The following is a 25,687-nucleotide window of genomic DNA, read 5'->3' as shown; positions in this document are numbered from 1 at the left end:
TTTCACGCTTTTCGGCAGCAGAGAGATCCTTTTTCTTTCCCATATTGCTTGAAACCTGTGGCTACTTAATAATGTGGAACGTCCTTCTTAAGTAGTTTTCCTTTGATTGGGCACACCTGGCAAACGAATTATCACAGGTGTCTGAGATTGATTACAATGATCCAAAGAGCCCTAAGACACAATACCATCCATGAGTTTCATTGAAAAACGAATAATTTATGACCCTTAAATCCAATGTGCATAATAATTTGGAACACGGAGTATATAATAATTCCACATAAATATATTGAATTACTTGCATAGTACTGATCCTGAATTACAGCCAGTATTGTAGTCCTACTGGAAACGGTCAGCAAGCTGATAAACAAAGACATCCGTTAGTTTTCCCTATCGCATTCTATGCAGGGGATGATTGGAGATTTCAGCTCTGATGCCTGAAGAATTGGTAACGTTCTGGGCTATATTGCATTCTGCTATTCAGAATCCGGACTAAAATATTCATCTATTTACAAAGCTAGCCAACATTTTTGTAGATTAAAACTATATGTACGCGAGGGCTTGCCGATTCATCAAATTAATTTGTTTAATTTCTGTGAATCACGTGTAATGATGGGATAAGGAGACAGACAGGTGAGCCCTAATCCACCCGCCATTCAGTCCCTGCCTACTTGCACGGCCCATCCTAGGCGACGGCGTACAACTGGGCGACGGTCCCTACGCTCAATAAGTGCACGACAGACCAACAGACAAGGGTACACAGAAGCTAAGGGAAATGGGGCAGTTGCCCACGGCAACACCGTGAGCAACAAGAGTAGTGAACGAGCCGAGTCAAACCAGGAGTCTAAGAGGTACCAAACGCAGAGCAGGAGAGTAGTCAGTAAAGCCAGGGTCAAGATAGAAGCAGAGGTCAATATTAGCAGGAACAGCAGAGCCAGGAAACCAGACAGAATCACAGGCAAAGGAAGAGCAGGAAATGAAGGTATAAATAGACAGAGGGCGGGAGCTAGCTCCGTCTGGCCAGGCTGTGATAGGTTCTCCCACTCCTCAGCCTACCAGCCTGAGTGGTAGCAGATCGAGTCACTCTATCAGACCTAGGAGCAGGTGCAGACTGATTAATCACGGGCGTCGACAAATAAGCTGTTTCTGGCAGATCCTTTACATCCCGATTCTGGTTTTGATCTTGAAATTGATATTGGCCCCGGCAGAAGCGCAGCGAAAGGTAGAGCAGCAAGTCTAGCCGGCTCATTGCACTTACATCCCCAGGACATCCCACCTGTTCACCGTCAGTTTCTCACCGGCTCCTCTGCCCGACATCTTCACCGTCCTCCGTACACCAGCTGTACAGCAGAGCCTGCACCGTGTCAGTATCCCGGCTCACATTACGAGGTCCGAAACCCTTATCTGCCGCAGCTGACAGCAAACAACGGAGCTTCATATCTGCTGGGCCGTAGCTGTCCTCGAGCAACGGGTGGAGAAGCTGCAGTGACCTGATCAGTCTACAACACCTATGCGGCCGTACGTGGGAGGGGGGGGGGATACATACTGTATGTACGATGGGAGGGTGCTCTGCTGTCATCCAATATGTCCTGTTTTCCAGATCCACTACAGACCCACATTATATTGTGTTCTGATTTTGACCCCAGAAGGATATATCTATATACCTACAGTATATATCTGTCTCCCCCTCTCACAGATTTTTCTCCTCTTTTGTGCTGCTTTTTTTTTACTGATATATAGTGTGTGTGTATATGTATATATATATGCCTCAATATTGAAATCACAGTACCAAGAAGGACATACGGTAAGATTCTGCAGGTGGAGGAAGTCGCACATAAAAGACAGATTGAAAGCAAAGTATTTAAGCCGCATGAAACCTCGTCGCTTGGTGCGGGATGATTATGTGATGCCTCCTGTTTGTCGATGTGCCAGTTCTCACAACTTGCGGCAGACTGAGAGGAACAGAATCCTTGAGAGACCTTGGTCTATCACTCCGGCAGATCGCTACGCGCCTAGGACGAGATGTCAGCACTGCTCAACATTCTGTGTCCCGGAGGTTGCGGAACAACAACAAACTGGAATGACGGTAAGAGGCGGGCGGAGGTGAACCCCTGCACGGACGGATCATCTTTTTGGAAGAATGGCGCATCGTGATCTATTCTGTACTGATAGTGAAATTGGACGTCACATCCCACGCCTAGGGCGTCAATCAGCGTCCACACAAATCATCAGAAGGTGTTTGCACGACATCGGGCTACGAGCCGGACATCCAGCTACAGGTGTTCCATTGACCACACACCACCGCTCTCATAGGCTATCATGGTGCACAGCAAGACGCCAATGGAGGCTGGAATGGAGGTCTATCCTCTTCAGCGATGGGTCCCGCCTTTGTCTTGGACGCAATGATAGTCGGAGAATGGTCTGGAGTCCACGTGGGCAACGCCATGAAGAGGCCTCCTCAAGGGAACGTCACACCGGCCCTACTCTTGGGATTATGGTGTGGGGTGGTATAATGTACGGTAGCTGGACCCCCCTAGTCTTCATTTCAGGTGCACTAACAGCTCGGCGTTGCATTGATTTGGTGTTGCGGCCATTTCTTAAGTGTCCCAGAAGCCATTTTTCAACAGGACAAAGCCAGACCGCATGTTACTCGTGCTACTATGAGCAGCCTGCGTGGCCTAAACATGCTACCGTGGCCTGCAGCGTCTCCGGACTTGAATCCCGTGGAGCACATCTGGGACTTCATTGGTCGGCAATTGTAAAGGAGCCGTCAGCAGCCAATCCTGGTTATTTGTGTGCCCAAGTGCATTCAGCGTGGCAGAACATTCCTCAGACAACCATTCATAACCTCATGGATAGCTGCCAAGGCCTGGAAGTGTGGGGATTTCTGAACGTGGCGCTCATACTCCATACTGAATAAATCAAATATTTTTTTTATCCTTTGCATATCATTAACATGTCTACCCATCCTGTGATCTCCACATTTCCAAAACTTTTCTTCTTGGTGTTGCAGTTTCAATGTTGAGGAGTGTGGATAGTATCTCACGTATGTTTGTGTGCGTGTGGATATATATATACAGGGGGTTTCTCTTTTATTTAAAGGGACACTTTCCTCTAATGTAAAGCGCTTTTAAAAACTTTTTACAGACCTATTTTTGCCAAATTGTGACATTTAAATATTTCCGATTACTCAACTAATTTTAATATACGATGACGACGACGACGACACGAGCAAATTCAAAATGCTGCTTTTAAATGATCATTCAATTTAAGAAGGATAAAGATTTATTTAAAACCTATCACATATATGTGAAAAAGTAATTGCCCCCCTAAAGCTAATAACTGGTTGAGCCGCACTTGTCATCAACAACTGCAATAAAATGTTTGTGAGAACTTGTGATGAGTCTTCTACGTCGCTGTGGAGGAACTTTGTTGTCATTTATCTACATTGGAGGGTTTTCGAGCATGAAGTTGCCCGTTTAAGGTCATGTCGCAGCATCTCCATGGAATTCAAGTCACTCCACAACCTTAATTTTGTTTGTTTTGGGTCCATCAGAAGTGGACTGTACTCTGTGCTACGGATCAATGTCCTGATGCATAACTCAACTGCGCTTAAACTTAAAGAGGCTCTGTCACCACATTAGAAGTGCCCTCGCGAGATTTCGTATCCGTTGCTGGAATCTCACAGAAAAGAGTCCGAAGTGTCAGGAGTCTGAGTACACATGACGTCCAGGCTGGATTTCATGTGTATTCATTATCAGGACACTGCAGTAATGTTAGGGCTTGTGTATGAGGCTGCACATAGTGATATATCTATATCGCTAGTGCAGTGTAAATGAATGGAGAGGAGTGCATGATGCCGATTGGTCAGCGTCATGCACTCCTCTGTAAAACGCCCACTTGGTCGAAAGTAAAAATACGCCCACTTGGGCATTAAGAAAGCTCATAAGCATAAACCAAAATCGCTCCTAACGTGAAAATAGATCGTTTTTTAAAATAAAAAGCATTACTGTCACCTACATTACAGCGCCGATCACATTATATTGGAGACAGGGCACTTATAATGTGGTGACAGAGTCTCTTTAAGGTCATGAACGGACAGTCGGATATTCTCCTTCAGGATTTTCTGATCAAGGAGAGTTCATGGTTCAGTCAATTCTGACAAGTTGCCCAGGTCGTGCAGAAGCAAAGCAGCCCCAGACCATCGCACTACCGTCACATGGCAGACCATCGCACTACCGTCACATGGCAGACCATCGCACTACCGTCACATGGCAGACCATCGCACTACCGTCACATGGCAGACCATCGCACTACCGTCACCACGTCAGATCATCGCACTACCGTCACATGGCAGACCATCGCACTACCGTCACATAGCAGACCATCGCACTACCGTCACCACGTCAGATCATCGCACTACCGTCACATAGCAGACCATCGCACTACCTTCACCACGTCAGACCACCGCACTACCGTCACATGTCAGACCATCGCACTACCGTCACATGTCAGACCATCGCACTACCGTCACATGGCAGACCATCGCACTACCGTCACCACGTCAGACCATCGCACTACCGTCACATGTCAGACCATCGCACTACCGTCACATGTCAGACCATCGCACTACCGTCACATGTCAGACCATCGCACTACCGTCACATGTCAGACCATCGCACTACCGTCACATGTCAGACCATCGCACTACCGTCACATGCCAGACCATCGCACTACCGTCACACCTCAGACCATCGCACTACCGTCACATGTCAGACCATCGTGCTACCTCCACCATGTCAGACCATCACGCTACCTCCACCATGTCAGACCATCACGCTACCTCCACCATGTCCGACCATCACGCTACCTCCACCATATCAGACCATCACACTACCACCATCACCATGTGAAACGTCCGTGGTCGCTGACCATGAACTCCTTCCATTCAGTCGATGCCCTTCTCCAGAGATGTCTGTACATACGGCCGTCCTGCTCCACAAAGACCACCAGGGTGCGCTTGCGAGCTCAGTCCATACTTGAGAAGCCAGAGCGCACGCATGTTGGAGATTGAGCCAATTGCTCCCAGAGCACCCTGGGCTATAAGAAGGCCCCAGCCCCATCCTCCCACGCCTGAGCGTTGTTGTCGTATTCCAAGTCTGTCTTGCAAATGGTCCCCTGGTGTTTCCTGCTCCCAGTGTTCCCTGCTCCTGTAATCTGTATCCTGATCTATTGCCGTGCTGAGCTGTAGCCATGCTGTATATCACGCCTGTCCTGCTTCTCCTCACCTGACGTCTACCTGCTGCCTAGTCCCAGCCAAGCCTGCCTTGATACTGTCAGAGCTGCCACAGGTACCCTATATAAACTATAGACTTTGACCTGCGCCCTGTTGGCCAGCTCCATACCGCCAAGGCGGTACGGCCCAGTGGGTCCACGAACCCTACGTGACACCATGTCACACTATTATCACCATGTCAGACTCCTCCCTGGGGACACCGGCGTGTGTTGCTTCCTGGTCCTCACTCCCATAGGGTGCATGCGCGCTCTGTTGGTCTCTTAAAGGGCCAGCGCGCATCACGAAAAGTTTCCCTATGATGGGGTACTGTCACGGTTATGGCCACTAGCGTCTTTGGCCCCTATGATGGGGTGCTGTCATGGTTATGGCTACTAGTGTTTTGGGCCCCTAAGATGGGTTACTGTCACGGTTATGGCCACTAGCGTCTTGGGTCCCTATGATGGGGTACTGTCACGGTTATGGCCACTAATGTCTAGGGCCCCTATGATGGGGTACTGTCACGGTTATGGCCACTAGCGTCTAGGGCCCCTGTGATGGGGTAATGTCACGATTATGGCCACTAGTGTCTAGGGCCCCTATGATGGGGTACTGTCACGGTTATGGCTACTAGTCTCTTGGGCCCCTATGATGGGGTACTGTCACGGTTATGGCCACTAGTGTCTAGGGCCCCTATGATGGGGTACTGTCACGGTTATGGCCACTAGCGTCTTGGGCCTCTATGATGGGGTACTGTCACGGTTATGGCCACTAGTGTCTAGGGCCCCTATTATGGGGTATTGTCATGGTTATGGCCACTAGTGTCTTTGGCCCCTATGATGGGGTACTGTCATGTTATGGCCACTAGTGTCTAGGACCTCTATGGGGTACTGTCACGGTTATGGCCACTAGTGTCTAGGGCCCCTATGCTGGGGTAATGTCACGGTTATGGCCACTAGTGTCTTTGGCCCCTATGTTGGGGTACTGTCACGGTTATGGCCACTAGTGTCTAGGACCTCTATGATGGGGTACTGTCACGGTTATGGCCACTAGTGTCTAGGACCTCTATGATGAGGTAATGTCACGGTTATGGCCACTAGTGTCTATGACCTCTATGATGGGGTACTGTCATGGTTATGGCCACTAGTGTCTTCAGCCCCTATGATGGGGTAATGTCACGGTTATGGCCACTAGTGTCTAGGGCCCCTATGATGGGGTACTTTCACGGTTATGGCCACTAGCGTCTTGGGCCTCTGTGATGGGGTATTGTCATGGTTATGGCCACTAGTGTCTTTGGCCCCTATGATGGGGTACTGTCACGGTTATGGCCACTAGTGTCTAGGGCCCCTATGTTGGGGTACTGTCACGGTTATGGCCACTAGTGTCTAGGACCTCTATGATGGGGTACTGTCACGGTTATGGCCACTAGCGTCTTGGGCCTCTATGATGGGGTACTATCACGGTTATGGCCACTAGTGTCTAGGGCCCCTATGATGGGGTATTGTCATGGTTATGGCCACTAGTGTCTTTGGCCCCTATGTTGGGGTACTGTCACGGTTATGGCCACTAGTGTCTAGGACATCTATGATGGGGTACTGTCACGGTTATGGCCACTAGTGTCTTGGGCCCCTATGATGGGGTAATGTCACGGTTATGGCCACTAGTGTCTTGGGCCCCTATGATGGGGTAATGTCAAAGGTTATGGCCACTAGGCCTTGGGCCCCTATGATGGGGTAATGTCACGGTTATGGCCACTAGTGTCTTTGGCCCCTATGATGGGGTACTGTCACGTTATGGCCACTAGTGTCTAGGACCTCTATGGGGTACTGTCACGGTTATGGCCACTAGTGTCTAGGACCTCTATGATGGGGTACTGTCACGTTATGGCCACTAGTGTCTTGGGCCCCTATGATGGGGTAATGTCACGGTTATGGGCACTAGTGTCTTGGGCCCCTATGATGGGGTAATGTCACGGTTATGGGCACTAGTGTCTTGGGCCCCTATGATGGGGTAATGTCACGTTATGGCCACTAGTGTCTAGGACCTCTATGATGGGGTACTGTCACGTTATGGCCACTAGTGTCTTGGGCCCCTATGATGGGGTAATGTCACGTTATGGCCACTAGTGTCTAGGACCTCTATGATGGGGTATTGTCATGGTTATGGCCACTAGTGTCTTGGACCCCTATGATGGGGTAATGTCACGTTATGGCCACTAGTGTCTAGGACCTCTATGATGGGGTACTGTCACGTTATGGCCACTAGTGTCTTGGGCCCCTATGATGGGGTAATGTCACGTTATGGCCACTAGTGTCTAGGACCTCTATGATGGGGTATTGTCATGGTTATGGCCACTAGTGTCTTGGACCCCTATGATGGGGTAATGTCACGGTTATGGCCACTAGTGTCTTGGGCCCCTATGATGGGGTACTGTCACGGTTATGGCCACGTGTGTCTTGGGCCCCTATGATGGGGTAATGTCACGGTTATGGCCACTAGTGTCTTGGGCCCCTATGATGGGGTAATGTCACGGTTATGGCCACTAGTGTCTAGGACCTCTATGATGGGGTACTGTCACGGTTATGGCCACTAGTGTCTAGGACCTCTATGATGGGGTACTGTCACGTTATGGCCACTAGTGTCTTGGGCCCCTATGATGGGGTAATGTCACGGTTATGGCCACTAGTGTCTTGGGCCCCTATGATGGGGTACTGTCACGGTTATGGCCACGTGTGTCTTGGGCCCCTATGATGGGGTAATGTCACGGTTATGGCCACTGGTGTCTTGGGCCCCTATGATGGGGTAATGTCACGGTTATGGCCACTAGTGTCTAGGACCTCTATGATGGGGTACTGTCACGGTTATGGCCACTAGTGTCTAGGACCTCTATGATGGGGTACTGTCACGTTATGGCCACTAGTGTCTTGGGCCCCTATGATGGGGTAATGTCACGGTTATGGCCACTAGTGTCTTGGGCCCCTATGATGGGGTACTGTCACGGTTATGGCCACGTGTGTCTTGGGCCCCTATGATGGGGTAATGTCACGGTTATGGCCACTAGTGTCTTGGGCCCCTATGATGGGGTAATGTCACGGTTATGGGCACTTGTGTCTTGGGCCCCTATGATGGGGTAATGTCACGTTATGGCCACTAGTGTCTAGGACCTCTATGATGGGGTACTGTCACGTTATGGCCACTAGTGTCTAGGACCTCTATGGGGTACTGTCACGGTTATGGCCACTAGTGTCTAGGACCTCTATGATGGGGTACTGTCACGGTTATGGCCACTAGTGTCTTGGGCCCCTATGATGGGGTAATGTCACGGTTATGGCCACTAGTGTCTTGGGCCCCTATGATGGGGTAATGTCACGGTTATGGCCACTAGTGTCTTGGGCCCCTATGATGGGGTAATGTCACGGTTATGGCCACTAGTGTCTTTGGCCCCTATGATGGGGTACTGTCACGTTATAGCCACTAATGTCTAGGACCTCTATGGGGTACTGTCACGGTTATGGCCACTAGTGTCTAGGACCTCTATGATGGGGTACTGTCACGTTATGGCCACTAGTGTCTTGGGCCCCTATGATGGGGTAATGTCACGGTTATGGGCACTAGTGTCTTGGGCCCCTATGATGGGGTAATGTCACGTTATGGCCACTAGTGTCTAGGACCTCTATGATGGGGTACTGTCACGTTATGGCCACTAGTGTCTTGGGGCCCTATGATGGGGTAATGTCACGTTATGGCCACTAGTGTCTAGGACCTCTATGATGGGGTATTGTCATGGTTATGGCCACTAGTGTCTTTGGCCCCCTATGATGGGGTACTGTCACGGTTATGGCCACTAGTGTCTAGGGCCCCTATGTTGGGGTACTGTCACGGTTATGGCCACTAGTGTCTAGGACCTCTATGATGGGGTACTGTCACGGTTATGGCCACTAGCGTCTTGGGCCTCTATGATGGGGTACTATCACGGTTATGGCCACTAGTGTCTAGGGCCCCTAAGATGGGGTATTGTCATGGTTATGGCCACTAGTGTCTTTGGCCCCTATGTTGGGGTACTGTCACGGTTATGGCCACTAGTGTCTAGGACCTCTATGATGGGGTACTGTCACGGTTATGGCCACTAGTGTCTTGGGCCCCTATGACGGGGTAATGTCACGGTTATGGCCACTAGTGTCTAGGGCCCCTATGATGGGGTACTGTCACAGTTATGGCCACGTGTGTCTTGGGCCCCTATGATGGGGTAATGTCACGGTTATGGCCACTAGTGTCTTGGGCCCCTATGATGGGGTAATGTCACGGTTATGGCCACAAGTGTCTTGGGCCCCTATGATGGGGTACAGTCACGGTTATGGCCACGTGTGTCTTGGGCCCCTATGATGGGGTAATGTCACGGTTATGGCCACTAGTGTCTTGGGCCCCTATGATGGGGTAATGTCACGGTTATGGCCACGTGTGTCTTGGGCCCCTATGATGGGGTAATGTCACGGTTATGGCCACTAGTGTCTTGGGCCCCTATGATGGGGTAATATCACGGTTATGGGCACTAGTGTCTTGGGCCCCTATGATGGGGTAATGTCACGTTATGGCCACTAGTGTCTAGGACCTCTATGATGGGGTACTGTCACGTTATGGCCACTAGTGTCTTGGGGCCCTATGATGGGGTAATGTCACGTTATGGCCACTAGTGTCTAGGACCTCTATGATGGGGTATTGTCATGGTTATGGCCACTAGTGTCTTTGGCCCCTATGATGGGGTACTGTCACGGTTATGGCCACTAGTGTCTAGGGCCCCTATGTTGGGGTACTGTCACGGTTATGGCCACTAGTGTCTAGGACCTCTATGATGGGGTACTGTCACGGTTATGGCCACTAGCGTCTTGGGCCTCTATGATGGGGTACTATCACGGTTATGGCCACTAGTGTCTAGGGCCCCTATGATGGGGTATTGTCATGGTTATGGCCACTAGTGTCTTTGGCCCCTATATTGGGGTACTGTCACGGTTATGGCCACTAGTGTCTAGGACCTCTATGATGGGGTATTGTCATGGTTATGGCCACTAGTGTCTTTGGCCCCTATGATGGGGTACTGTCACGGTTATGGCCACTAGTGTCTAGGGCCCCTATGTTGGGGTACTGTCACGGTTATGGCCACTAGTGTCTAGGACCTCTATGATGGGGTACTGTCACGGTTATGGCCACTAGCGTCTTGGGCCTCTATGATGGGGTACTATCACGGTTATGGCCACTAGTGTCTAGGGCCCCTATGTTGGGGTACTGTCACGGTTATGGCCACTAGTGTCTAGGACCTCTATGATGGGGTACTGTCACGGTTATGGCCACTAGTGTCTAGGGCCCCTATGTTGGGGTACTGTCACGGTTATGGCCACTAGTGTCTAGGACCTCTATGATGGGGTACTGTCACGGTTATGGCCACTAGCGTCTTGGGCCTCTATGATGGGGTACTATCACGGTTATGGCCACTAGTGTCTAGGGCCCCTATGATGGGGTATTGTCATGGTTATGGCCACTAGTGTCTTTGGCCTCTATGATGGGGTACTGTCACGGTTATGGCCACTAGTGTCTAGGACCTCTATGATGGGGTATTGTCATGGTTATGGCCACTAGTGTCTTTGGCCCCTATGTTGGGGTACTGTCACGGTTATGGCCACTAGTGTCTTGGGCCCCTATGATGGGGTAATGTCACGGTTATGGCCACTAGTGTAGTTGAGGTTTACAATACTATAGTTACCGTTCCCTGTCACAATGCCGGTACTACTGTATAGATATGGATTATGTTCCTCCTCTATGGGGTGGCGTTATGTGGAGTGTTAGCGCGTACGTTCGGACACCGCTGCGTACAACTCTATCCCATCACCCGCTGGGGGGAGTCCCAATGATCTAACATTTACCCAATAGGTGATTAGTGAGCTATATTAGGGTGACTTTCATATGAACAACACACGACAGCGGTTGTGAGACCGCAGAACGACGATGCCACAACTCATTCAAGGTTCGTTGTTCCTAAAAGCATCACTTTAAGTGCTGATAAAGATTTAACAAAAAATGAGAGAGAAAATTGGAAGTATAATATCGTAGCTTGTAGTCCAACGTCATGGAGATATTATTATTCAGCGTGTCCGCCAGTCATTAGAGAAATAAGGTACATGGAGCTAACAAGCTGCTTCAGGACGACGACAAAATGGCCGCCGCCGACGTCCTAAAAATACAGACACATGGTCGGTCACTGATAATAACCGTATTTCCTACTAGTGCTTTTAAAGGTAACAGTTCCGCTGTTGACGTCATCATACACTCCATAATGAATTGTGTATCCTGATCACCTCAATTATGTCAGCTACAAATGCAATCCGTGCTGGGAAATGTAGTCCAAATGTAGAAAGTAACCGCAGAAGAGCCAGAGAAGGACTACAACACAAGCGTCACATGATCGGAGGGAAGGCTCCGAGGCTTGGAACGCACAGGCCGGAAATGGAAGTAACCACTTCCGGAAGATGCCTCAGCGAGAAAGAAAGGGGAGGAGTCAGCGCTGGGACGGCAGTTACCTGAGGTAATGTATTCTACCTCGTCTTTACAGATTCTAGAGCCTCGTGTATTACAGCAGGAGCAGACCCTAGTGTAACATGTCTGTCAGTATAATACTGTAGGAGCAGACCCTAGTGTAACATGTCTCAGTATAATACTGTAGGAGCAGACCCTAGTGTAACATGTCTGTCAGTATAATACTGTAGGAGCAGACCCTAGTGTAACATGTCTGTCAGTATAATACTATAGGAGCAGACCCTAGTGTAACATGTCTGTCAGTATAATACTGTAGGAGCAGACCCTAGTGTAACATGTCTGTCAGTATAATACTGTAGGAGCAGACCCTAGTGTAACATGTCTGTCAGTATAATACTGTAGGAGCAGACCCTAGTGTAACATGTCTGTCAGTATAATACTGTAGGAGCAGACCCTAGTGTAACATGTCTGTCAGTATAATACTGTAGGAGCAGACCCTAGTGTAACATGTCTGTCAGTATAATACTGTAAGAGCAGACCCTAGTGTAACATGTCTGTCAGTATAATACTATAGGAGCAGACCCTAGTGTAACATGTCTGTCAGTATAATACTGTAGGAGCAGACCCTAGTGTAACATGTCTGTCAGTATAATACTGTAGGAGCAGACCCTAGTGTAACATGTCTGTCAGTATAATACTGTAGGAGCAGACCCTAGTGTAACATGTCTGTCAGTGTAATACTGTAGGAGCAGACCTTAGTGTAACATGTCTCAGTATAATACTATAGGAGCAGACCCTAGTGTAACATGTCTGTCAGTATAATACTATAGGAGCAGACCCTAGTGTAACATGTCTGTCAGTATAATACAGCAGGAGCAGACTCTAGTGTAACATGTCTGTCAGTATAATACTGTAGGAGCAGACCCTAGTGTAACATGTCTGTCAGTATAATACTGTAGGAGCAGACCCTAGTGTAACATGTCTGTCAGTATAATACTGTAGGAGCAGACTCTAGTGTAACATGTCTGTCAGTATAATACTGTAAGAGCAGACCCTAGTGTAACATGTCTGTCAGTATAATACTATAGGAGCAGACCCTAGTGTAACATGTCTGTAAGTATAATACTGTAGGAGCAGACCCTAGTGTAACATGTCTGTCAGTATAATACTGTAGGAGCAGACCCTAGTGTAACATGTCTGTCAGTATAATACTGTAGGAGCAGACCCTAGTGTAACATGTCTGTCAGTGTAATACTGTAGGAGCAGACCTTAGTGTAACATGTCTCAGTATAATACTATAGGAGCAGACCCTAGTGTAACATGTCTGTCAGTATAATACTATAGGAGCAGACCCTAGTGTAACATGTCTGTCAGTATAATACAGCAGGAGCAGACTCTAGTGTAACATGTCTGTCAGTATAATACTGTAGGAGCAGACCCTAGTGTAACATGTCTGTCAGTATAATACTATAGGAGCAGACCCTAGTGTAACATGTCTGTCAGTATAATACTGTAGGAGCAGACCCTAGTGTAACATGTCTGTCAGTATAATACTGTAGGAGCAGACCCTAGTGTAACATGTCTGTCAGTATAATACTGTAGGAGCAGACCCTAGTGTAACATGTCTGTCAGTATAATACTGTAGGAGCAGACCCTAGTGTAACATGTCTGTCAGTATAATACAGCAGGAGCAGACCCTAGTGTAACATGTCTGTCAGTATAATACTGTAGGAGCAGCCTGGTGTAGTGTCTGGATATTAACATACAGCAGGAGCAGACTCTAGTGTAACATGTCTGTCAGTATAATACTGTAGGAGCAGACCCTAGTGTAACATGTCTGTCAGTATAATACTATAGGAGCAGACCCTAGTGTAACATGTCTGTCAGTATAATACTGTAGGAGCAGACTCTAGTGTAACATGTCTGTCAGTATAATACTGTAGGAGCAGACCCTAGTGTAACATGTCTGTCAGTATAATACTGTAGGAGCAGCCTGGTGTAGTGTCTGGATAATAACATACAGCAGGAGCAGACCCTAGTGTAACATGTCTGGCAGTATAATACTGTAGGAGCAGACCCTAGTGTAACATGTCTGTCAGTATAATACTGTAGGAGCAGACCCTAGTGTAACATGTCTGTCAGTATAATACTGTAGGAGCAGCCTGGTGTAGTGTCTGGATATTAACATACAGCAGGAGCAGACTCTAGTGTAACATGTCTGTCAGTATAATACTGTAGGAGCAGACCCTAGTGTAACATGTCTCAGTATAATACTGTAGGAGCAGACCCTAGTGTAACATGTCTGTCAGTATAATACTGTAGGAGCAGCCTGGTGTAGTGTCTGGATAATAACATACAGCAGGAGCAGACCCTAGTGTAACTTGTCTGTCAGTATAATACTGTAGGAGCAGACCCTAGTGTAACATGTCTGTCAGTATAATACTGTAGGAGCAGACCCTAGTGTAACATGTCTGTCAGTATAATACTGTAGGAGCAGACCCTAGTGTAACATGTCTGTCAGTATAATACTATAGGAGCAGACCCTAGTGTAACATGTCTGTCAGTATAATACTGTAGGAGCAGCCTGGTGTAGTGTCTGGATATTAACATACAGCAGGAGCAGACTCTAGTGTAACATGTCTGTCAGTATAATACTGTAGGAGCAGACCCTAGTGTAACATGTCTGTCAGTATAATACTATAGGAGCAGACCCTAGTGTAACATGTCTGTCAGTATAATACTGTAGGAGCAGACTCTAGTGTAACATGTCTGTCAGTATAATACTATAGGAGCAGACCCTAGTGTAACATGTCTGTCAGTATAATACTGTAGGAGCAGACCCTAGTGTAACATGTCTGTCAGTATAATACTGTAGGAGCAGACTCTAGTGTAACATGTCTGTCAGTATAATACTGTAGGAGCAGACCCTAGTGTAACATGTCTGTCAGTATAATACTGTAGGAGCAGCCTGGTGTAGTGTCTGGATATTAACATACAGCAGGAGCAGACTCTAGTGTAACATGTCTGTCAGTATAATACTGTAGGAGCAGACCCTAGTGTAACATGTCTGTCAGTATAATACTGTATGAGCAGACCCTAGTGTAACATGTCTGTCAGTATAATACTGTAGGAGCAGACCCTAGTGTAACATGTCTGTCAGTATAGTACTGTAGGAGCAGACCCTAGTGTAACATGTCTGTCAGTATAATACTGTAGGAGCAGACCCTAGTGTAACATGTCTGTCAGTATAATACTGTAGGAGCAGACCCTAGTGTAACATGTCTCAGTATAATACTGTAGGAGCAGACCCTAGTGTAACATGTCTGTCAGTATAATACTGTAGGAGCAGACCCTAGTGTAACATGTCTCAGTATAATACAGCAGGAGCAGACCCTAGTGTAACATGTCTGTCAGTATAATACTGTAGGAGCAGACCCTAGTGTAACATGTCTGTCAGTATAATACAGCAGGAGCAGACCCTAGTGTAACATGTCTGTCAGTATAATACAGCAGGAGCAGACCCTAGTGTAACATGTCTGTCAGTATAATACTGTAGGAGCAGCCTGGTGTAGTGTCTGGATATTAACATACAGCAGGAGCAGACTCTAGTGTAACATGTCTGTCAGTATAGTACTGTAGGAGCAGACCCTAGTGTAACATGTCTGTCAGTATAATACTGTAGGAGCAGACCCTAGTGTAACATGTCTGTCAGTATAATACAGCAGGAGCAGACCCTAGTGTAACATGTCTGTCAGTATAATACTGTAGGAGCAGACCCTAGTGTAACATGTCTGTCAGTGTAATACTGTAGGAGCAGACCCTAGTGTAACATGTCTGTCAGTATAATACTGTAGGAGCAGCCTGGTGTAGTGTCTGGATATTAACATACAGCAGGAGCAGACTCTAGTGTAACATGTCTGTCAGTATAATACTGTAGGAGCAGACCCTAGTGTAACATGTCTGTCAGTATAATACTGTAGGAGCAGCCTGGTGTAGTGTCTGGATAATAACATACAGCAGGAGCAGACCCTAGTGTAACATGTCTGTCAGTATAATACTGTAGGAGCAGCCTGATGTAGTGTCTGGATATTAACATACAGCAGGAGCAGACCCTAGTGTAACATGTCTGTCAGTATAATACTGTAGGAGCAGACCCTAGTGTAACATGTCTGTCAGTATAAAACTGTAGGAGCAGACCCTAGTGTAACATGTCTGTCAGTATAATACTGTAGGAGCAGACCCTAGTGTAACATGTCTGTCAGTATAATACTGTAGGAGCAGACCCTAGTGTAACATGTCTGTCAGTATAATACTGTAGGAGCAGACCCTAGTGTAACATGTCTGTCAGTATAATACTGTAGGAGCAGCCTGGTGTAGTGTCTGGATATTAACATACAGCAGGAGCAGACTCTAGTGTAACATGTCTGTCAGTATAATACTGTAGGAGCAGACCCTAGTGTAACATGTCTCAGTATAATACTGTAGGAGCAGACCCTAGTGTAACATGTCTGTCAGTATAATACTGTAGGAGCAGCCTGGTGTAGTGTCTGGATATTAACATACAGCAGGAGCAGACTCTAGTGTAACATGTCTGTCAGTATAATACTGTAGGAGCAGACCCTAGTGTAACATGTCTGTCAGTATAATACTGTAGGAGCAGACCCTAGTGTAACATGTCTGTCAGTATAATACTGTAGGAGCAGCCTGGTGTAGTGTCTGGATAATAACATACAGCAGGAGCAGACCCTAGTGTAACATGTCTGTCAGTATAATACTGTAGGAGCAGCCTGGTGTAGTGTCTGGATATTAACATACAGCAGGAGCAGACTCTAGTGTAACATGTCTGTCAGTATAATACTGTAGGAGCAGACCCTAGTGTAACATGTCTGTCAGTATAATACTGTAGGAGCAGACCCTAGTGTAACATGTCTGTCAGTATAATACTGTAGGAGCAGACCCTAGTGTAACATGTCTGTCAGTATAATACTGTAGGGGCAGACCCTAGTGTAACATGTCTGTCAGTATAATACTGTAGGAGCAGACCCTAGTGTAACATGTCTGTCAGTATAATACTGTAGGGGCAGACCCTAGTGTAACATGTCTGTCAGTATAATACTATAGGAGCAGACCCTAGTGTAACATGTCTGTCAGTATAATACTGTAGGAGCAGACTCTAGTGTAACATGTCTGTCAGTATAGTACTGTAGGGGCAGACCCTAGTGTAACATGTCTGTCAGTATAATACTGTAGGAGCAGACTCTAGTGTAACATGTCTGTCAGTATAATACTGTAGGAGCAGACCCTAGTGTAACATGTCTGTCAGTATAATACTGTAGGAGCAGACCCTAGTGTAACATGTCTGTCAGTATAATACTGTAGGAGCAGACCCTAGTGTAACATGTCTGTCAGTGTAATACTGTAGGAGCAGCCTGGTGTAGTGTCTGGATATTAACATACAGCAGGAGCAGACTCTAGTGTAACATGTCTGTCAGTATAATACTGTAGGAGCAGACCCTAGTGTAACATGTCTGTCAGTATAATACTGTAGGAGCAGACCCTAGTGTAACATGTCTCAGTATAATACTGTAGGAGCAGACCCTAGTGTAACATGTCTCAGTATAATACAGCAGGAGCAGACCCTAGTGTAACATGTCTGTCAGTATAATACTGTAGGAGCAGACCCTAGTGTAACATGTCTGTCAGTATAATACTGTAGGAGCAGACCCTAGTGTAACATGTCTGTTAGTATAATACTGTAGGAGCAGACCCTAGTGTAACATGTCTGTCAGTATAATACTGTAGGAGCAGCCTGGTGTAGTGTCTGGATAATAACATACAGCAGGAGCAGACCCTAGTGTAACATGTCTGTCAGTATAATACTGTAGGAGCAGCCTGATGTAGTGTCTGGATATTAACATACAGCAGGAGCAGACCCTAGTGTAACATGTCTGTCAGTATAATACTGTAGGAGCAGACCCTAGTGTAACATGTCTGTCAGTATAATACTGTATGAGCAGACCCTAGTGTAACATGTCTGTCAGTATAATACTGTAGGAGCAGACCCTAGTGTAACATGTCTGTCAGTATAGTACTGTAGGAGCAGACCCTAGTGTAACATGTCTGTCAGTATAATACTGTAGGAGCAGACCCTAGTGTAACATGTCTGTCAGTATAATACTGTAGGAGCAGACCCTAGTGTAACATGTCTGTCAGTATAATACAGCAGGAGCAGACCCTAGTGTAACATGTCTGTCAGTATAATACTGTAGGAGCAGCCTGGTGTAGTGTCTGGATATTAACATACAGCAGGAGCAGACTCTAGTGTAACATGTCTGTCAGTATAATACTGTAGGAGCAGACCCTAGTGTAACATGTCTGTCAGTATAATACTGTAGGAGCAGACCCTAGTGTAACATGTCTGTCAGTATAATACTATAGGAGCAGACCCTAGTGTAACATGTCTGTCAGTATAATACTGTAGGAGCAGACCCTAGTGTAACATGTCTGTCAGTATAATACTGTAGGAGCAGACCCTAGTGTAACATGTCTGTCAGTATAATACTGTAGGAGCAGCCTGGTGTAGTGTCTGGATATTAACATACAGCAGGAGCAGACTCTAGTGTAACATGTCTGTCAGTATAGTACTGTAGGAGCAGACCCTAGTGTAACATGTCTGTCAGTATAATACTGTAGGAGCAGACCCTAGTGTAACATGTCTCAGTATAATACTGTAGGAGCAGACCCTAGTGTAACATGTCTGTCAGTATAATACTGTAGGAGCAGACCCTAGTGTAACATTTCTCAGTATAATACAGCAGGAGCAGACCCTAGTGTAACATGTCTGTCAGTATAATACTGTAGGAGCAGACCCTAGTGTAACATGTCTGTCAGTATAATACTGTAGGAGCAGACCCTAGTGTAACATGTCTCAGTATAATACTGTAGGAGCAGACCCTAGTGTAACATGTCTGTCAGTATAATACTGTAGGAGCAGACCCTAGTGTAACATGTCTGTCAGTATAATACAGCAGGAGCAGACCCTAGTGTAACATGTCTGTCAGTATAATACTGTAGGAGCAGCCTGGTGTAGTGTCTGGATATTAACATACAGCAGGAGCAGACTCTAGTGTAACATGTCTGTCAGTATAATACTGTAGGAGCAGACCCTAGTGTAACATGTCTGTCAGTATAATACTGTAGGAGCAGACCCTAGTGTAACATGTCTGTCAGTATAATACTATAGGAGCAGACCCTAGTGTAACATGTCTGTCAGTATAATACTGTAGGAGCAGACCCTAGTGTAACATGTCTGTCAGTATAATACTGTAGGAGCAGACCCTAGTGTAACATGTCTGTCAGTATAATACTGTAGGAGCAGCCTGGTGTAGTGTCTGGATATTAACATACAGCAGGAGCAGACTCTAGTGTAACATGTCTGTCAGTATAGTACTGTAGGAGCAGACCCTAGTGTAACATGTCTGTCAGTATAATACTGTAGGAGCAGACCCTAGTGTAACATGTCTGTCAGTATAATACTGTAGGAGCAGACCCTAGTGTAACATGTCTGTCAGTATAATACTGTAGGAGCAGACCCTAGTGTAACATGTCTGTCAGTATAATACTGTAGGAGCAGCCTGGTGTAGTGTCTGGATATTAACATACAGCAGGAGCAGACTCTAGTGTAACATGTCTGTCAGTATAATACTGTAGGAGCAGACCCTAGTGTAACATGTCTCAGTATAATACTGTAGGAGCAGACCCTAGTGTAACATGTCTGTCAGTATAATACAGCAGGAGCAGACCCTAGTGTAACACGTCTGTCAGTATAATACTGTAGGAGCAGCCTGGTGTAGTGTCTGGATATTAACATACAGCAGGAGCAGACTCTAGTGTAACATGTCTGTCAGTATAATACTGTAGGAGCAGACCCTAGTGTAACATGTCTCAGTATAATACAGCAGGAGCAGACCCTAGTGTAACATGTCTGTCAGTATAATACTGTAGGAGCAGACCCTAGTGTAACATGTCTGCCAGTATAATACTGTAGGAGCAGACCCTAGTGTAACATGTCTGTTAGTATAATACTGTAGGAGCAGACCCTAGTGTAACATGTCTGTCAGTATAATACTGTAGGAGCAGCCTGGTGTAGTGTCTGGATAATAACATACAGCAGGAGCAGACCCTAGTGTAACATGTCTGTCAGTATAATACTGTAGGAGCAGACCCTAGTGTAACATGTCTGTCAGTATAATACTGTAGGAGCAGCCTGGTGTAGTGTCTGGATATTAACATACAGCAGGAACAGACTCTAGTGTAACATGTCTGTCAGTATAATACTGTAGGAGCAGACCCTAGTGTAACATGTCTGTCAGTATAATACTGTAGGAGCAGCCTGGTGTAGTGTCTGGATATTAACATACAGCAGGAGCAGACTCTGGTGTCCTGTCTGTGTATTGCGATACAGATGGAGCAGACTCTGGTGTATGTTCTAGTTATATAGAAGGAGCAGACTTTGGTATGCTAACAGTGTGCTTGCTATAATACAGGAGGAGCAGACTTTGGTGTCCTAACAGTGTGCTTGCTATAATACAGGAGGAGCAGACTTGTTCTTCTCTGTATGGTTTGGTCCGGCAAACTTTGTGAGGATTCTTCTGGTCTACTGGAAGGCGGGTGTCCCTGTAATCCTGCAATGTCGTTCTAGGACATTACATGGGGGGCTCCTCCACGGGTCGTATAATCTCGTAGGTGCGGCACCCGGCGCCACATGGGACGTCCATCTTGGGATTTACCCCGGACGTCTCTGGTGATTCCTCGCCAGATGTGGAGACTCCGATGACAGAACAATTACGTGACGTGTCCGGTCAGCGCTGCATCTCATGTTCAGGGAATTCACAGAAAGAGGCATCGAAAAAAAAGTGCGAAAAATTCTTTCACTTGGAGAAAACGGTTGTAATTCCAGTGTCTCATTCTCTGGAGATGAATATCGTCCTGTCCCAGAAGAGGACGTGGATTGTCTAATATTGGGGTATTGGTCGCCCGCTGAAGCAGCTCCGACTCCTTCACAAACGGATCAATATAGAGACTAATCCAGAAGGAGCCCGGGAGGTGATGAGCGGCGTCCACGACCTTCTCTGTCGTCCGTGTCCGGGCAGCCCCGCCAGTCCTACGTTTCTGGGGACCGTGTCATACCGGGATCTCCAGGGGAAGGAGCTCAGGAGGTGATGAGCGGCGTACACGACCTTCTCTGTCGTCCGTGTCCGGGCAGCCTCGCCAGTCCTACGTTTCTGGGGACCGTGTCATACCGGGATCTCCAGGGGAAGGAGCTCAGGAGGTGATGAGCGGCGTCCACGACCTTATCTGTCGTCCGTGCTCGGGCAGCCTCGCCAGTCCTACGTTTCTGGGGACCGTGTCATACCGGGATCTCCAGGGGAAGGAGCTCAGGAGGTGATGAGAGGCGTCCACGACCTTCTCTGTCATCCGTGTCTGGGCAGCCTCGCCAGTCCTACGTTTCTGGGGACCGTGTCATACCGGGATCTCCAGGGGAAGGAGCTCAGGAGGTGATGAGCGGCCGGCGTCCACGACCTTCTCTGTCATCCGTGTTAGGGCAGCCTCGCCAGTCCTACGTTTCTGGGGACCGTGTCATACTGGGATCTCCAGGGGAAGGAGCTCAGGAGGTGATGAGCGGCGTCCACGACCTTCTTTGTCATCCTTGTCTGGGCAGCCTCGCCAGTCCTACGTTTCTGGGGACTGTGTCATACCGGGATCTCCAGGGGAAGGTGCTCAGGAGGTGATGAGAGGCGTCCACGACCTTCTCTGTGATCCGTGTCCGGGCAGCCTCGCCAGTCCTACGTTTCTGGGGACCGTGTCATACCGGGATCTCCAGGGGAAGGAGCTCAGGATGTGTTGAGAGGCGTCCACGACCTTCTCTGGCATCCACGTCCTTCTCTGTCGTCCGTGTCCAGGCAGCCTCGCCAGTCCTACGTTTCTGGGGACCGTGTCCTACCGGGATCTCCAGGGGAAGGAGCTCAGAAGGTGATGAGCGGCGTCCACGACCTTCTCTGTCATCCGTGTCCGGGCAGCCTCGCCAGTCCTATGTTTCTGGGGACTGTGTCATACCGGGATCTCCAGGGGAAGAAGCTCAGGAGGTGATGAGAGGCGTCCACGACCTTCTCTGTCATCCGTGTCCGGGCAGCCTCGCCAGTCCTACGTTTCTGGGGACCGTGTCATACCGGGATCTCCAGGGGAAGGAGCTCAGGAGGTGATGAGCGGCCGGCGTCCACGACCTTCTCTGTCATCCGTGTCCGGGCAGCCTCGCCAGTCCTACGTTTCTGGGGACTGTGTCATACTGGGATCTCCAGGGGAAGGAGCTCAGGAGGTGATGAACGGCGTCCACGACCTTCTTTGTCATCCGTGTCCGGGCAGCCTCGCCAGTCCTACTTTTCTGGGGACAGTGTCATACTGGGATCTCCAGGGGAAGGTGCTCAGGAGGTGATGAGAGGCGTCCACGACCTTCTCTGTCGTCCGTGTCCGGGCAGCCCAGCCAGTCCTACGTTTCTGGGGACCGTGTCCTACCGGGATCTCCAGGGGAAGGAGCTCAGGAGGTGATGAGCGGCGTCCACGACCTTCTCTGTCATCCGTGTCCGGGCAGCCTCGCCAGTCCTATGTTTCTGGGGACTGTGTCATACCGGGATCTCCAGGGGAAGAAGCTCAGGAGGTGATGGGAGGCGTCCACGACCTTCTCTGTCATCTGTGTCCGGGCAGCCTCGCCAGTCCTACGTTTCTGGGGACCGTGTCATACCGGGATCTCCAGGGGAAGGAGCTCAGGAGGTGATGAGAGGCGTGCACGACCTTCCCTGTCGTCCGAGTCTGGGCAGCCTCGCCAGTCCTACGTTTCTGGGGACCGTGTCATACCGGGATCTCCAGGGGAAGGAGCTCAGGAGGTGATGAGAGGCGTGCACGACCTTCTCTGTCGCCTGTGTCCGGGCAGCCTCGCCAGTCCTACGTTTCTGGGCACCGTGTCATACCGGGATCTCCAAGGGAAGGTTCTCCAGAACTGGGGAGGTGTTTAAAGGAAAGTCTAGACAGTTTCTGAGACCTCTCCCCGCGCCGTGGTGCCGGTTAATTAAGGAGAATAGTTTTCAGGCCGACTCGTAACCCCGGACGTCCGTCCATCACGATGGGGAGCCCATATGCTGGGATGGAGCCAGTCTCACTGCGCTCCTTCTCTCAGACCAGAAGGAACCGATGGCCAAGCTGGAAGATATTCAGGACGGTTTCTACCTCAAAGGTTCGGGCCACAAGGCGCCGGTTTCCGGCTCCCCTTGGATTGTGTATAAGAATGTCTTCAGGCTCTTCCCTGGCGGAGGACGTTTCTAGATCTACTTTCCACAAGGGAAAAAATCGGAAGGGAAGGAATTTTAACGCCGTGAATCCCGCGGACTACCCCATGCCGGAAGCTTCTTTACCTGTCTGACCGCCCGCCGTCTTTTGGCATCGCTGCAGAAGAGGCTTACGAGCGCTAAACAGGAGCTGTTACCTGCACTTAAATCAGCCTCCCGAATACAGCCGGGATTGGGGGATCCTCAGATCCCCGCCGTTTAACCCTAGGATCGCTGCGGTCCATGACGGCTGCACGATCAATGGGGACTCTCATCTGAGACTCGGAGCACTCTGCAGTCAGAGCTGGGGTTATAGAGTGGACCCCCGCACTGTCTGTTCTGTAGCCTGCTGTTGGGGCGCCCTGTGTGCTGTATATAGACCGTCCTAGGGACAAGTCCTTGTATATATATTTTATTGTCCATACAAATAAAAAACCTACACGACCATAATAACCTGAGGAATTAAAGGGGTATTCCGGTTACAACAAGTTACCCCCTATTTGTAGGGGAAGGGGTAACTTTCTGATGGGTGGGGGTCTGATTACGAGAACAAGGTTTGAACTGAGCGTCCGGTCTCTCCACGCACTGCCGCTGCATTCATTCTCTGGGAGCGCCGCAGATGGCAGAGCGCAGGGTTTCGGCTTTTTCCATAGAATGCCATAGACAATGAATGTAGCGGCAGTGCGCAGAAGAGACCGGACGCTCAGTTCGGGACCCCGTTCTCAAACAGTGGGGGTCCGAGCTGTGGGACACACACCGGTCAGCAAGTTACTCCTTTCCCTATGGATAGAGGGGTACTTGTAACCGGAATAGCCCATTAATATAGCCGGTTATATAGTGCGAAACATAAATGGTATGAAATAAACCATCTCGACCCACCGCATAAAATAATTACCCGGTAATGCACCCGATCATGCACCGCACCCGGTCATGCACCGCCCCCGGTAATGCTTCACTTAGTAATGCACCACCCCGGTAATGCACCACCCCGGTAATGCACTGCACCCGCTAATGCACCGCCCCCGGTAATGCTTCACCCAGTAATGCACCGCACCCGATCATGTACCACTCCCGATCATGCACCGCACCTGGTAATGCTTTGCTTTCTGCCCTTAGAGGGATGAGGCTTTTCTAAAACAGAGATGTAGGGCAGCCCCCCCCCCCCCCCTTACACCTTTTTTAGGCATTTACCGTTTGGATGTGGGGAATGGTTTTGACTTGTCGTGTGGTGGGGCTTCATGCGCTGCTAAATGGATTTTTATTAATGCCGGAGCAGCACCCCCCCCCCCACTCTGCTGTGTCCTTAATTCTCTATGGTTGTGGGTAAAGTTGTGGTGGTCTCTACAAACGAACCCCAAAAATGGCATTTACATTCAGGAAATCGGTTCCTCTGTTCAGATCTTTACATAAATGTTTCTCTTTATCTTATTTCTTATTAGATACTTGATCACCTGACCCTGAGGATGGACGAGGACAATAGTCCGGTGACCGAGGGTGTGCTGAACCTCACCCTGGAGATCATCTACCTGCTGACCGGAGAGGTGAGGATTCTGGGAAATATGTCACATGACATCACTCTTCTCTATTAATAACACAGGGACATGACTGGAGAGGTGAGGATTCTGGGAAATATGTCTCATGACATCACTCTTCTCTATTAATAACACAGGGACATGACCGGAGAGGGGAGGATTCTGGGAAATATGTTACATGACATCACTCTTCTCTATTAATAACACAGGGACATGACCGGAGAGGGGAGGATTCTGGGAATGACGTCACATGACATCACTCTTCTCTATTAATAACACAGGACATGACTGGAGAGGAGGATTCTGGGAAATATGTCTCATGACATCACTCTTCTCTATTAATAACACAGGGACATGACCGGAGAGGGGAGGATTCTGGGAAATATGTTACATGACATCACTCTTCTCTATTATAATAACACAGGGACATGACTGGAGAGGGGAGGATTCTGGGAATGACGTCACATGACATCACTCTTCTCTATTAATAACACAGGGACATGACCGGAGAGGGGAGGATTCTGGGAAATATGTTACATGACATCACTCTTCTCTATTATAATAACACAGGGACATGACTGGAGAGGGGAGGATTCTGGGAATGACGTCACATGACATCACTCTTCTCTATTAATAACACAGGGACATGACCGGAGAGGGGAGGATTCTGGGAAATATGTTACATGACATCACTCTTCTCTATTATAATAACACAGGGACATGACCGGAGAGGTGAGGATTCTGGGAATGACGTCACATGACATCACTCCTCTCTATTAATAACACAGGGACATGACTGGAGAGGGGAGGATTCTGGGAATGACGTCACATGACATCACTCTTCTCTATTAATAACACAGGGACATGACCGGAGAGGGGAGGATTCTGGGAAATATGTTACATGACATCACTCTTCTCTATTATAATAACACAGGGACATGACTGGAGAGGGGAGGATTCTGGGAATGACGTCACATGACATC

The 25,687-nt window shown here is 48.2% G+C and overlaps 1 protein-coding gene across 2 annotated transcripts in view; it reads left to right on the top strand.

Annotated features, from left to right (window-relative positions):
* The first annotated feature begins 11,774 nt into the window (after positions 1-11,774).
* LOC142663505 (uncharacterized) overlaps positions 11,775-25,687 on the top strand; it is a 67,325-nt gene continuing 53,412 nt past the window's right edge. For both annotated transcript variants that reach the window (XM_075842221.1, XM_075842219.1), the window contains exons 1-2: positions 11,775-11,843; positions 24,612-24,713. In XM_075842221.1, coding sequence (XP_075698336.1) covers positions 24,636-24,713 — 78 coding nt within the window. In that variant the 5' untranslated portion in view covers positions 11,775-11,843; positions 24,612-24,635. The remainder of the gene's footprint in view (positions 11,844-24,611; positions 24,714-25,687) is intronic.

The sequence above is a fragment of the Rhinoderma darwinii genome, chromosome 11 (assembly GCF_050947455.1).
Source record: "Rhinoderma darwinii isolate aRhiDar2 chromosome 11, aRhiDar2.hap1, whole genome shotgun sequence".
NCBI lineage: Eukaryota > Metazoa > Chordata > Amphibia > Anura > Rhinodermatidae > Rhinoderma > Rhinoderma darwinii.
This window is presented reverse-complemented; position numbering and strand designations above follow the sequence as displayed.